Source organism: Epargyreus clarus, unplaced genomic scaffold, assembly GCF_041222505.1.
Source record: "Epargyreus clarus isolate Ecla_fem2 unplaced genomic scaffold, WU_Ecla_fem_2.2 ptg000019l, whole genome shotgun sequence".
Classification (NCBI taxonomy): domain Eukaryota; kingdom Metazoa; phylum Arthropoda; class Insecta; order Lepidoptera; family Hesperiidae; genus Epargyreus; species Epargyreus clarus.
The window spans coordinates 4458904-4471931 of record NW_027332227.1 but is presented as its reverse complement, the minus strand read 5'-3'; the positions used below and the strand labels follow the sequence as shown (position 1 = coordinate 4471931).

At 34.1% G+C, this 13028-nt stretch overlaps 1 protein-coding gene and 2 long non-coding RNA genes across 4 annotated transcripts in view; 1 reads left to right on the top strand and 2 right to left on the bottom strand.

Annotated features, from left to right (window-relative positions):
- LOC140750422 (xaa-Pro aminopeptidase 1) overlaps positions 1 to 11861 on the top strand; it is a 33757-nt gene extending 21896 nt beyond the window's left edge. For both annotated transcript variants that reach the window (XM_073083920.1, XM_073083919.1), the window contains exons 7-11: positions 512 to 719; positions 1170 to 1403; positions 10157 to 10228; positions 10309 to 10463; positions 10830 to 11861. In XM_073083920.1, coding sequence (XP_072940021.1) covers positions 512 to 719; positions 1170 to 1403; positions 10157 to 10228; positions 10309 to 10463; positions 10830 to 11054 — 894 coding nt within the window. In that variant the 3' untranslated portion in view covers positions 11055 to 11861. The remainder of the gene's footprint in view (positions 1 to 511; positions 720 to 1169; positions 1404 to 10156; positions 10229 to 10308; positions 10464 to 10829) is intronic.
- LOC140750423 (uncharacterized) lies at positions 3274 to 7041 on the bottom strand. Its single transcript, XR_012103206.1, has 2 exons — positions 6413 to 7041; positions 3274 to 5099 (listed from the first exon to the last, which is right to left on the bottom strand). It is a non-coding gene; the product is annotated as an uncharacterized LOC140750423 (long non-coding RNA).
- Positions 7844 to 9375, bottom strand: LOC140750424 (uncharacterized). Its single transcript, XR_012103207.1, has 2 exons — positions 8644 to 9375; positions 7844 to 8465 (listed from the first exon to the last, which is right to left on the bottom strand). It is a non-coding gene; the product is annotated as an uncharacterized LOC140750424 (long non-coding RNA).
- Positions 11862 to 13028: the final 1167 nt, after the last annotated feature.

Here is a 13028-nt window from a genome sequence, read left to right as displayed (position 1 = left end):
TATAATTTAATTACACAAATATACCTTACTTAACTATAGATATAGGTACCTACTCTCCTAATTATGCGTTTCTCTCAGTTTAATTGTGCATGTAAGTATGTCATTATGACAGTCTTAAGTTATTATAGGTACTCTTATATCGATGTTGCCATTTTTGAGAACTCAATTACCTACTTCAATAATAATAATCAAATCGTTCAGGCAGTATTTGCAGTTTTCCGGTCTATGTAGAGTTACTTAATGTATGTCTTATTTACAAGGTTTTATAGGATGTGTAGTGTCCATAGCTATTTACACGACACACTATATTATAGATGTATATAGTATAACAATTAAGAAGCGTAAGTAAGCGAACAATAAGTGAAATAAAAATGATAAAATATTAATTTTCGTATATACATGAAATCCTAACTGTCTTTTCTTATTTTTCATCTAAAATTAATTAGGTTTCCGATATAGAGATAGAAGGAGGTTTGTAGGTTACACTCTACAGTTTTTTTCAAATTCGTAGGGAAAAGCAGGTCTCAACGAGATATCAGTAGGAGTGAAGGTGGACATGACGCGGGCGACGCAGGCGGGCTACGTGGGGCTCGCGATGCGCACTCGAGTCTCATACGGTCCTAACGGCGCTGAACCCGAGTACCGCGCCACTAATGCCACTAATAGACGCATTTTCATGAATTCTACTATTATTATACAGTCTGGCGGGCAGTATGATGGTAAGTCGATAGCAAGATGTATGTACATCTTAAATAGCAATGTCCCTGCATTAGAACATAGATAAAGACTTATTATGCAAAATAATAATATTTGAGTTCATTCGTATTTAATATTTATACCTACATGTCCTGAGACGTTTTAGTTAGAGACTAGGAAATGGTCATATAAACGGAACCAACTGTAACGTAAAGTACTAAGTAAGTGTATCGGTATAGGTACGTTTTACTAAATTTATTTAAATTGTTCTTGTTCTTATTTATTCTTATTTATAGAAACTGATGAATTAATGTACATGCCACTGAATAGCAGTGTTGTTAATTTAACAATTCACTACAAATTGCATCCATTGGAATTGTATCACGTGATACACACTCAATACGCCCTCTATTATCTTGTTATATAAACAATGCACCAACATAAATTTTAATCTGTTCCCACAACATCTGTAGAGGGAACAACAGTGGTAACCAGGACCCTGCACTACGGGACCCCATCCCGGGAGGAGCGGCGCGCGTTCACCACCGTGCTGCGCTCGCTGTCGGCGCTGGCGTCGCTGCAGACGCCCGCCATGCTGCCCGCAGCACACGCGGACCCTGTCGCGCGGGCGCCGCTGTGGGCGCACAAACAGGACTACACACCACCCACGGGCCACGGTGTGGGAGCTGCGCTTAACCGACGAGAGGGTAATGTATATCATTGTTATATAAGCGTCGCTGCAGACGCCCGCCATGCTGCCCACGGACCCTATAGTGCGGGTCCGCAATAGAACGCAGCGTTGGAACTGCGCTTAACCGACGAGGTGAAAATATCATAATTACATTAGCGTCGCTGAAAACGCTGAAGGTGGTAGAACCCTTTGTTGTTCGACTCCGGCGGCACCACCGCCACACCTATTTCTACCTAATAACAGCAGTGTTAGGCGCTGCTGTGTTCCAGTTTGAAGGGTGTCGTAAGGGAGACAGACTTTTCCAAGGCGTCCCAGCTTAGTCCTCAAGGGTAGCGGCGCATCTGTGGCCGACCTTAGGTGGGAATATCTAATCCTATCTAGGGTTGATTACAGACGTCCATGAGCGGCAGTAGCCACTTACCATCAGGTGAACTGTATGCTCGTCTGCTACTCCTATATTGTAAAAAAATAAAATAAAAAAAAAACGCCCGCCATGCTGCCCGCGGACCCTTTTGCAAGCACCGCTGTGGGCGTAAAAAACAGGACTACACGCTACCACGGTAATAGGATCTGTATAGTCCCCGCCAAACTGCTAGTCCGCTCTGAAGTTGTTGCGAGCAGGTGTAGTCATACAATCTGCTACGGTGAAGCGATTCATTTCTATATTTAGACCGAACTAGCAGTTTTACGCGGTTTACTCGGCCCTGTTCTTGAATGAACCTTCAGACACGCTGAGCGAGAGTTCGCATTATAGTCCATTGAAATGTTACATTTTTAGGCCTAACCTAGCTTTTTTAGAGGACGCAATTTTAATTTTTTTGAAGTGTAGGGAGGGTCAGTGTAAAGCTAAAACCAAGTTTGTGGGGTCCCCACCCTTGTCCTACGGCCGCCATCTTGAAAATAGGGGTTGAAATGTTTTAACGATATATCTCTTAAACTATTTATCAGATGAAAAAAAAATATAAGCATTCTTAGTTGCAAATTTAATTCCCTACAACTTTTTTCCAGTAACTTTTTGTCGTAGAACTATAAATAAAAAAGTTATAAACGAAAATGTTAAGAAATTTCAGAAAAATGTGTATTTTTCGATATAATTTTTATATCACGGCGTGCGTAAATGGACGTTTTACGCACGCTTCGCGTGCGCAAAACCCCCATTTCCGACTCCGTAATATAAAATTTTATACAACACGCGGACGAAAAATGTTTTTCTGACTCGTGTGTGTGTTTGCAGTCCTCGCCTGCGGCTCGGCCTGCAAACTCACACTTGTCAGAAAAAAATTTTTCGTCCTCGTATTGTAATGTACTATTTTTTATCATTTTACGAAAAAATGATATCAGACCATTTTTGTAGATCGTTTTTTGAGGAACAACTTTTATACGCAACATTTTTTTATTAAGTCAATAGCTAAGGTTTTACAGCGCTCTGAAGTGAGTACTATTTTTCAGCACTCTTAACTATACATATACGTGTGTACTAATAATCTGTCATCAGTTATTTTTTTTATATTTTGTTATTATATTTTTTTTTATTATTAATTTAGCAATATTGTAATAATTAATTATTGACTTTTTTCCACTCCATTACAGAATTTTACAATTATTGATATTTAAAATAATTTTAATTCTCATGGCCGTTACCGAGAATACTATTCAGGTAGAAAATACCCAAGGGACCATTAGGGAACAAAAGAACATCTGCCTGCTACGTCCTCTAAAAACGCAACCCCAAATGTAACTTTTCAATGGACTATTAGCGCTCCCCCCCTACAGTATTTTAATTACATCTGCATACTTGACTTTCATTTTAGTCTTTTTATTGTACATTTTATATTTTTTATTTAAGCAAAGTAAATTATATAGGAAGTGTAGAATAAAAATGCATGTTATGTGTTTTAATTAGTATATTTAGGTAGTTAAAAGCTGTTAAAACAAATAAACAAAAACAAACAGATAATCCTTATAAATTTGGAACTAAAAAATATTTGCGCCTCGACTGAGATGTACGAAAAGTTTTATTATTAAATTTAATAGTATAAAAAACATTTGGATCTTTGATTCGGATAAGTTTAACAAAAAAGAATGTTGGAAAACATGGATAAGGAGGAGAAAAAGAAGTATGTTTCAATAATTTGTAAATACCTGCAGCTACTTTACAGTTTATATATTTTGCTTAAATGATTCTCGAAGTATTTTCCTCCATTTTTCCACATAGTCCACGAAATCATTGCTGGGCATAGATAAGTATAGATATCTCACCGCCTTGTAATTGAAGGAAGCCACTAAATGACTTGAACGGCTGACAAATGTGTCAGCCATTTAATAGCTCTCATGGTGTAATTTACGCCGTACAATGCTGACATGCGCAGTTAAGGGTGCAAAAATACGAAATCGAAGAAAAAGTGCGGAGAAATATCGTTTCATTCGTAAATGATCTAAAAACTACATTTAAAAAAAATCACACGAAAATAAATGACAGTGACAATTTCAATTGTCAAAACTGGTTACATTTTCTTGTTAGGAGGGAGTAATCTTTACTAATCTATGTTGCTGGGTAGTGAATTATTGTGAATTATTTTTACTGTAGTCCTGTACCTTAAATACCGACTCTCTGCGCTGAAATTGTGGTTTCTTTCATCAGGCTTCACGCTTTCGGGCCTAACAATAATCTTTATCCAAACAACGCTTAGGAAGATAGTATTATATTTACAGACCTGTATTTTGTATATAGGTCAGTGATTATATTACTATCTGAACCGGCAAACATTGATTGCCATATAAATAAAAAAATGTTAGGGTGAACAACCCTTGTCACTTAGGAGTATGAAAAATAGATAGTAGCTGATTCTCAGATCTACTGAATATACATATAAAATTTGGTGAAAATCGGTAAAGCCGTTTCGGAGGAATACGGTAACTAACACTGTGACACGAGAATTTTTTAAATAAGGGATTATTATATTAGATTTAATTTAAATGACATAGAATCACAGACCTGTATTTGTTGGGTTTGCGTAGAATCAATCATAATTGTTCTTGTTCTTCTGGTTCTGTCATTTTGGTAACTTGCAGTTTAAGATCTTTTATTTCAGCTGTGGTTGGGAAAGAACGTTTATACAATGTTGAAGGACAGGGAAGACATAACTCAGTTTGCAAAAACCGGTAGGCTTGTGAGTTTATGCAATATAATTTTAAGCAAAAATTGACGTAGTCTTGGTCGTATCGATTTCCTGTATTATGTCGTTTAAGATTACTATGGGCTTTTACTAGGAGAGATAGTTTGCCGTCCAAAAATTTATCGCAAAGTTGATGAAAAGTTATTTCTTCAGATTGTTGTGTCTTATTTTCAAGTAGTTTTATTTTCTTTCTGCATCGGAGGAGTTCATTCTGAAATTTTCTTTTACTTCGAGTGTTGCTAGAGGGACTCGTTAAGGTTCGATTTATAGTCTGTGTACAGTTATCAACTTGAATGGACGACTTGATTGATAGATCAGTTTGACTTTGTTTGTCTTCTGTCCGCAAGAATTCTGGAACGGTACTTGCTAAGCTTGGCAGCATAAATAAGGGCTTAGCATTCCTTTTTAAAAGTTTTCTTGTCGCTGTTTGTCGAATATCGTCCGCATCAAAATGCTTTTCGCAAATACGGTAGGCAGCAAAGTTAGATTTCTTTTGTAAATCGTCTCGACGGATCAGTTGCAGCCATTGAAGACGTCTGAAAATAAATTGATTCACTCTAACTCTAGTTGAAAAAATAGCCTGCTGTCGCCGAAGGTTAATAAACTTCAATCCTAACTATTAGATATATATTCAAAATATTTAATTATAATATTATTTTAATTAATTATTTTGTGTTATTTCCATGAAGTGTTATTTATATAATAATAAGTGCCCATTTATATTATATTTTTTTAGTTGTTAGTTGTTTAGTTGGCTGGGACGATCACATGAGTAAAAAACAGGAACAGAGACAAACCTTCTAAGGGGCGTGCAAAATTATTTCCTATTTTAGTAGTGTGGGCACAAGGGAGTAAAATAAAATAAACAAACTTTTAACGTCATATTATTGTTGGCCGCGCTGCCTTCATCCTGCTAATATATAAAATTTGCTGGTGCGACCCGACTCGTTTCTATATTCAGAGCAGACTAGAAGTTTTGCGCGGACCCTACTAGCCGACCAAACCAACTAGACGAATGTCAAACGTGACGTCACTCGCAAGCTGTGTGCGTACCGCTGAAATGTAAATTTTAATAAATTTCTGTCTAATAATTTATACTTTAACGACTGTTATTTTATTATGTTTTATGTTAGTTTATTATATGTAAAACGTAAAACTCTCATAATTCTTTGTTCGCTCTCCGCTGTGAATAGTCTTATTTTTCCCCATTTTGATGTTGTCTTAGCACACGACAGTCACTCATTACTTAACAAATAACTAACCAAAATAACAAAGAAACAATAACTATGTGCACAGATAACAATAATAACATTAAAGAAAAAATATAATCCAAAAATTATTTGTGAATTGTTAGATGCACGAAACACAGCGTAAGTCAGCGTGTGAATAAAGCAAGGATTAGAGTTTATGGGTTTAGCTGCGAACAGTAGTGGGTTGTGAGCGGGGCATGAGGCGGTATTCGAGGAGGGAGGACGCAATCTATCGATTTGTTATAGTAGGTTGCTTGGTCGCCTTATAGTAGTGTAGTAGTGTAAAACGCCATCCGATCAACGCGGTTGTATGAAGCTTTGTCTCTGTTACTTTTTTTACTCATGTGGTACGATTGTATGAGTCAGTTTAAGAAAAAAGAAAAAGAACTATCTTAACGTTCGAATTGTATTTTGCGCAGGAATCATAAAAGTTGTAAATTGGTCGAAGAAATAGTTTTATTGTATTAATTCAGAGGTGGGATAATCTCAGATAACAAACTTCAACATCTATCAACGGAACCAAAATTACAACAATCATTTTATAAATACCAAAATAATATAAAATTAACCTAATCTAATTGAAAATTAGACGAGCTTACCTGTAAGCGAAGTCTGATTATAATTTTATGAATGGTGATCTGAAATATAATTGAGAATTTACAGTGTAGTATCCTTCTTCCCACTCGTCGGCATCGCGATTGTTTAGCCTTTTAAAAAAAAAAATTTTAAAGACCACTGCATATGACAGTGACAATATTGACAGCTCCCGATTCCTCCCTTAATTTAGAGTCTAAGTATCATTTCCAACTTAGTGTCCTTGATAATATGCATTCTGTCTATATCTAGGAGACACTTTTGTTCTTATTGTTGCAGTATGGGTTTTGATTTTGGGAGGATGGTTGTAGTTACTAGAAAGTTTTTCGAACAATTTAGTTTCTTTCTGAGCATATGTTAATTACTGAGGCATTTCCATAGTTGTGCACACATAACTGTAAAAGGTGAATGCATTATTTTCTTACATACCTGGTAAGTAATTTGTACATAACCTATGAATCGGTGATCCAATCCGAGGAATTGCTTCGAAAATTCCTGCTACTGCGACCACAACTACGCGGACGTGATTCTTCATTCCTAGTTTCCATTTTTTCACTAGTTTTGCTTCACTATACGCGTTTAACAAAACTTTGAAAAAATAGTATCACGATGCCTTGGAAGCGCGAAAAAGAAGTGACGATTGTGACGAATCGGGAGCAATAATGTCACTGTCATATGCAGTGTCAGTGGTCTTTAAATTTTTGTTTTTTAAAAGGCTAAACAATCGCGATGCCGACGAGTGGGAAGAAGGATACTACACTGTAAATTGGCTACTTGACACTTTTTGGGAAACTGTTTTAATGAATTCATATACGTATTATATATGCCTTTCATTGATCATTTTTTCGAAAAAAGGGCTATTTATTAATAAAAAAACATATTTTTATTACGGTAAACGGAACGTTACGCCAAAACAGGCGGTCAAGTGTCATTTCGTAGCGTGACGTCAACACATTGAAAATATAGAAATAAACTTCGACGCTACACATACTTCAGGGGAAATCTTGGGAATTATTTAACTTTTATTAGTACAATTGCAAGAATGTCAAATTACAAGGCGTGTGCAGTGACGATGTGTTCAAGTACGATCGCTAAATATCCTAACAAATTTGCTTATACAAGTTCCTAAACCCAAATCTCATAAACGTTAAAGAACTTGCAGATTCTTATATGTGTAAATCCTCTGTTTGCAAGCAATGACATTTTATACTATCTATGTAAGAGAAGTATAATTGAAAAAAAAGGAATAAATTTAGTAACTCTCGAGTGATTCGTCAATTCCAAATCATTGGAACGGGACGTAATCAAAACAAAACAGCAAGTAGAAGTATTCATATATTTAATATATTATATACATGTCTATGATAAGAATAGAATTATAAGACGTCTATGAGAATTCTATTTTAAGGGCCCATTCTGTAATTAATAGGACACAATTAAAATATTTCATGACTGTGTTATTATTGATGGTGCATGTGCACTGATTAAGTTACATGACTGTATAATTAAAAATACATGATTTGCTAATATTAGTATTTTATTAACCGATTTCTTTGTTTATTTGGTTTATATGGTTCTATTAGTATGTACACACAGTAGAACTTTTGTATATATTTATCATATGTTACAGTTACAATAATTACTACAGATCACCTAAGCTAAATTTTTGTGCTGCTTGCGTGTCTGCTTTTCTTCATTACTAAAATTATTTTCCGTAACAAATGGATATATATTTTTATCACTGTCATTTTCAGAATTAAATTGCAATGCAATAATAGGAACTGTATGGTCACTTTTCTTCCTTCATCTTGTTGGGTAGGTTACGCAAGTAAAGAAGTACTATTTCCCGTGTACTTTACTTTATGTATTTCAGACTGGTGCCCACTTTCGAAACTTTTGGCTCCTCACTTCTTCTAGACAGGACAGTCATCACATTTTCATTTTCATTGATGTACCTTGTGTTCAGGACAACTTTTACTTTTCATGAAACACAAACTTGCCTTCCTCTTAAACTGCACATACTCTATAACGTCGTCACTATACGATTGTCGGGAAGATCTGTAAATATAAATATAACCAATTAATAACCTTAAAACAGTTCACATAAGAATATAAGTATATTTAAAAAAATCTTAATAATCACTTGAAGACAACCTTTCTTCTGTCTGAAGTCAGTTAAGAAATGCTTTAATTGTCCGATATGATTAAATGTAAATATAAAGAATGTTTTACTTACGTTGTTTATTTGATATTTCCATAGGTTATCTCACGGAAGTTTTTGTATCCATTTTGATTTATTGCACTGCATATATGGAGATTCTTTAAGCAGGTTCACGCTATCAGCTTTAATATAGTATGGCTTCATTTCGATTCACAACATAAATTCAACCAACTCTAACAGCAAACGATTTAATTATTATTTCTCTTGTTTGGTTTCGATGTAGTGACGTCACATGACATTTGAGGCAGCACTGTCGCCGTTTTGCGATTTAAAATCCACAGATAAAAAATCGAAAATTTCTTTTTAAAAATTAAAATACTTAGAACGTATTAAAAAATAAACGAAATACTGCATAATTTATGTTTACTTATAAGCTATCATATCCAACATATTTCATATTTTATTGTTATAACTGTCAAGTACCCAATTCTCAATTATATTTCAGATCACCATGAAATTAAATTTAGACTTTTTGACTCATCAGTTAAGGAACAATCATCGTATTACGGTATCACATAGCAACTCATTGTAGCAATGATAATATTATGTCAAGGCAACAGATTGCAACAGTAGGTAAATTGCGAACGCAGCGCTCGAACGTCATTGTCATTTGTCAACGCCATTTTATCACTAAATTCACACACATTTAACATGATATAAGCCATTATAAGCCCGTTTTTTGTAGGCGACAGGTTGACTGACATTTTGTTTTAATATTAACCTGCCGATGCCGAGTAGTAGTAGTAGTAGATTAAGTATGTAGATACATAAAAAACATTGTAATTGTCTTACCTTTCGGAGTTTGAAGGCAATTTAAAAAATAATAGATTTGGATGTGTTAATGACGAATTAAAGCAACCAAAAACAGCACAATATAGTCTACAACTCTTCGCCATATTATTATTTAAACAAAAATCACTGCTTAAAAACCGCCACAATACCCCCTCGTCACTGCGGCACATTCACGACTGTTCGCGTACTGAGTGCATACCGATGTACCGGCTACGGATACGGACTACGCCTTGAACCCCCGAAAACAATCGAGAAGCATGAATGCGATAGCTTTCTTGCCTTCTCGTTCTCGCACTCGCCTGTTCTCAGATCGGTGTCGGTATTTTTCCCGCTTCAAAGGGTTTCTTGGGCGCGAAAAAATAACGGTATTTAATTCTTCTCCGGTTCGCGATTCATTTCTATATTCAGAGCGGACTAGCATTTTTACGCGGACTTTATATATGTAAATGTCTTATTTTATTGTGGACTCCATGCTCTTTTGCTTACAAGAGTGTGGGCGTGTAGCATAGATATATTATCCTACTGATTAGTATAATATATCTATGGCGTGTAGTAACTAACCCCACGTTTTAAAACTTATTAAACTCGAACAGGACCTTCATCAAATGAACTAAAATTCTATTATGATAGAAATCATACAAGTTTTATTGCTTTTCATCCTAATAAAATTAGGTAGCAAAACAATTAAATTCAAAACATTAAATTCCTACATTAAAATATTTTCTCTTCATTTCAGATCCAGTTGTAATTGATTATCGCCAGGATACTAATTTGCACATGTTTAAGGAAGGATACTTCGTTACCAGTGGTATGTGATTGATTTTTTCTTTCTTTCAATAACATTCTCAATGATTATTTTAACCACTTCAAACAATAATTTGTTAACAGAACCTACATGGTCCGAACCGGGGAAGTTTGGCGTGCGGCTTGGTAATATTTTGGAAGTTATTTCAAAGCCCAATGGTTACCTAGGATTCCGCGAGGCGACCCTCATACCATTTGAGCCAAAGCTCATTGACAGAAACTTACTTACGGACTACGAGGTACGTAGCTTATATATAAGTTTAAAATTTATTGTATCTATATTTGTTTGAATTGGCGATTCCACAAACAAAAAATCCTCTTATTTGAAAATTTTAACGCCCCTTGCGAATATTTTTTCGCCTTTGCTACAAGTAAAGACCTCAAGTCTATCGCACAAACATATTTTCGCAAATTCAATACGCTATTTTAGTCTCGAACGAAAAAAACAAATACTGCCGAAAACATTAACTTCTCCTTTTACACGCCAGGAAAAATATTAACATAATTAACTTCTTATACCTACTTGTCATTATTTTATTAAAAATATATATAATAAGATCGTAATTGTAATTATAGCGTCATAATATAACATTTATTTAAATTAGATAAACTGGCTAAACGCATACAACGAGCGGATAAGAAAGATTGTGGGTCCAGAGCTGAACATCCAGGGTCTCACCGACGTGTACTACTGGATGATGAACAAGACCTTGCACATCGAGCTGCCCCCGAAGACTCTGAAACACACGAGTGCCGCCAAACACCACACATGTGAACTTAAACTACTCACTATGGCATTTATTGGAATCCTTACATATATTATGCTGTAGTACAAAATTGGTGTTCATTGTTACTATAATCGTAGGTATGTCTATATTTAAATTAATATTCGATATAAGAAACCAAATAATTGCATAGTGTTCTAGTTCAGCGAAATGCCTATCAGCAAATTTATAATGCTTACAAATGGCGAATCGAGGATAAAATCTAGAATGCACCGTAGTCACCTAGAAATCACTTATAATAAGCGTAAGCATTTTTGTAGAAGTTTTTATACAACTATAACAGAAAATAGTGCTATATAAATAAGATTATTTATGGTTGTTTTTTTTAATCTTATTGTTATTAATTTTTACTACCTTCACTGATTATTGACTATTTACTTAGTTCTGGGAAGTGTTATATTTAATAATTGATATAACCGCTATATTTGTTTCTATTTCTATCTATCTATATATAAATGAAATACCGCAGTAGTATTGTATTTAAAGTATTAAAAATATAAATACTGTGGAAAGAAAAGTATTTGAGTTAGTATTAAATGCAATAATTTTATAAAATATAGCCATTATAATATGTCTTATTTAACTAAGAAATGCTAGTATTAATAATAAGTATGCCCCAAACGGTGCCTTTTAAATTTAAGTTGTAGAAGAGACTTAATCACGTAGTAATAGAGCACTTTATAACTAAGTAAACATAGAAAATATTTACTATTTCAAATTGCTAATGCAGGTTTTTGTATTATATTATACACAATATGGTACAAAATATAGTCCAACCAACATTTTTGTGCATGTGGCAGGGGGCGCCACTGGCACACATGTTTTTATGTTAAAACTACCTAAGAAGTTGAAATTTTTTATTATATTATACACAATATGGTACAAAATATAGTCCAACCAACATTTTTGTGCATGTGGCAGGGGGCGCCACTGGCACACATGTTTTTATGTTAAAACTACCTAAGAAGTTGAAATTTTTAAGGATATGTATCAATATTTACAATATTATTGAGAATTATGTAATAATTATGTTAGAAATTTCTTGGACAAACAACAGGAGTCTTGTAAGTTTTTAAGATCTTAATTTTATTAATTTAATGTAAAATCTAAAAAACATCCCCAGGGGTAATAAAAAATCTGTCATAAAGCTGCCAATAAATGACTGTTTCCAAAAATCGCCACACGCACGGAAAAGTTTTTTCGGACTTTACCAGATTAATCTTAAATTCTTGATTGCACTCTGTGAGAAATACAATAAAACAAAAATATAAACATACAAAAGTATTAGATATTAAAGTAGCGTAATATTTAATTCTTTATATTAACTATTGCATTTTAATATTATTAGTATATTGTAATTGTAATTATAAAAATGGAGCCTTGCACCGAGTGCCTTATTAAAGTAGAATGTATAAACATTATTATAAATAATAAGTACCAATTATAGCAATATTATGGTATGATATTAAATATTTTGTAGTTAGTAGCAGCTTTTTAACAATTTATTGCGAATACATTTATTTATCACATTACTGTTGCGATCTCTGTTCGGTTCATTGATTTGTTCCAAGGCCAAAAATTGAACCTGAGACACTGTGTAGATGTTCGGTATGATGGCCAACACACATTTTGGTCCTTTCCCATATGTTGCCTGCCAAGGCTCATCAAAATCTTCCTTTAGAAAAGTATAATACATGCGAAATTATTTACAAACAAAATCTTTCTAATCCCCTTTAAATAATAATCTTTACTGTAAGCTAATATATTTTTATCAAATCTTCAAAATCCTTTATATCATATGGCCGTAAAAAAAAAAGGCTGATAAGCCACGATCACTAAAAATGTATTATAATTAAATGCTTTATAAGTCAAGAGCAATATGTAGTTACGTGCCTTTAGTAGATTATAAATATGCATTGAGTATTTCGCTAAATTTTAAGGACTTGACTTATAGGTACTGTTATATTATCGTAGTGCTTGATCGTCAATTTGAAATAATGTTTGTTACGTTTGAAATAC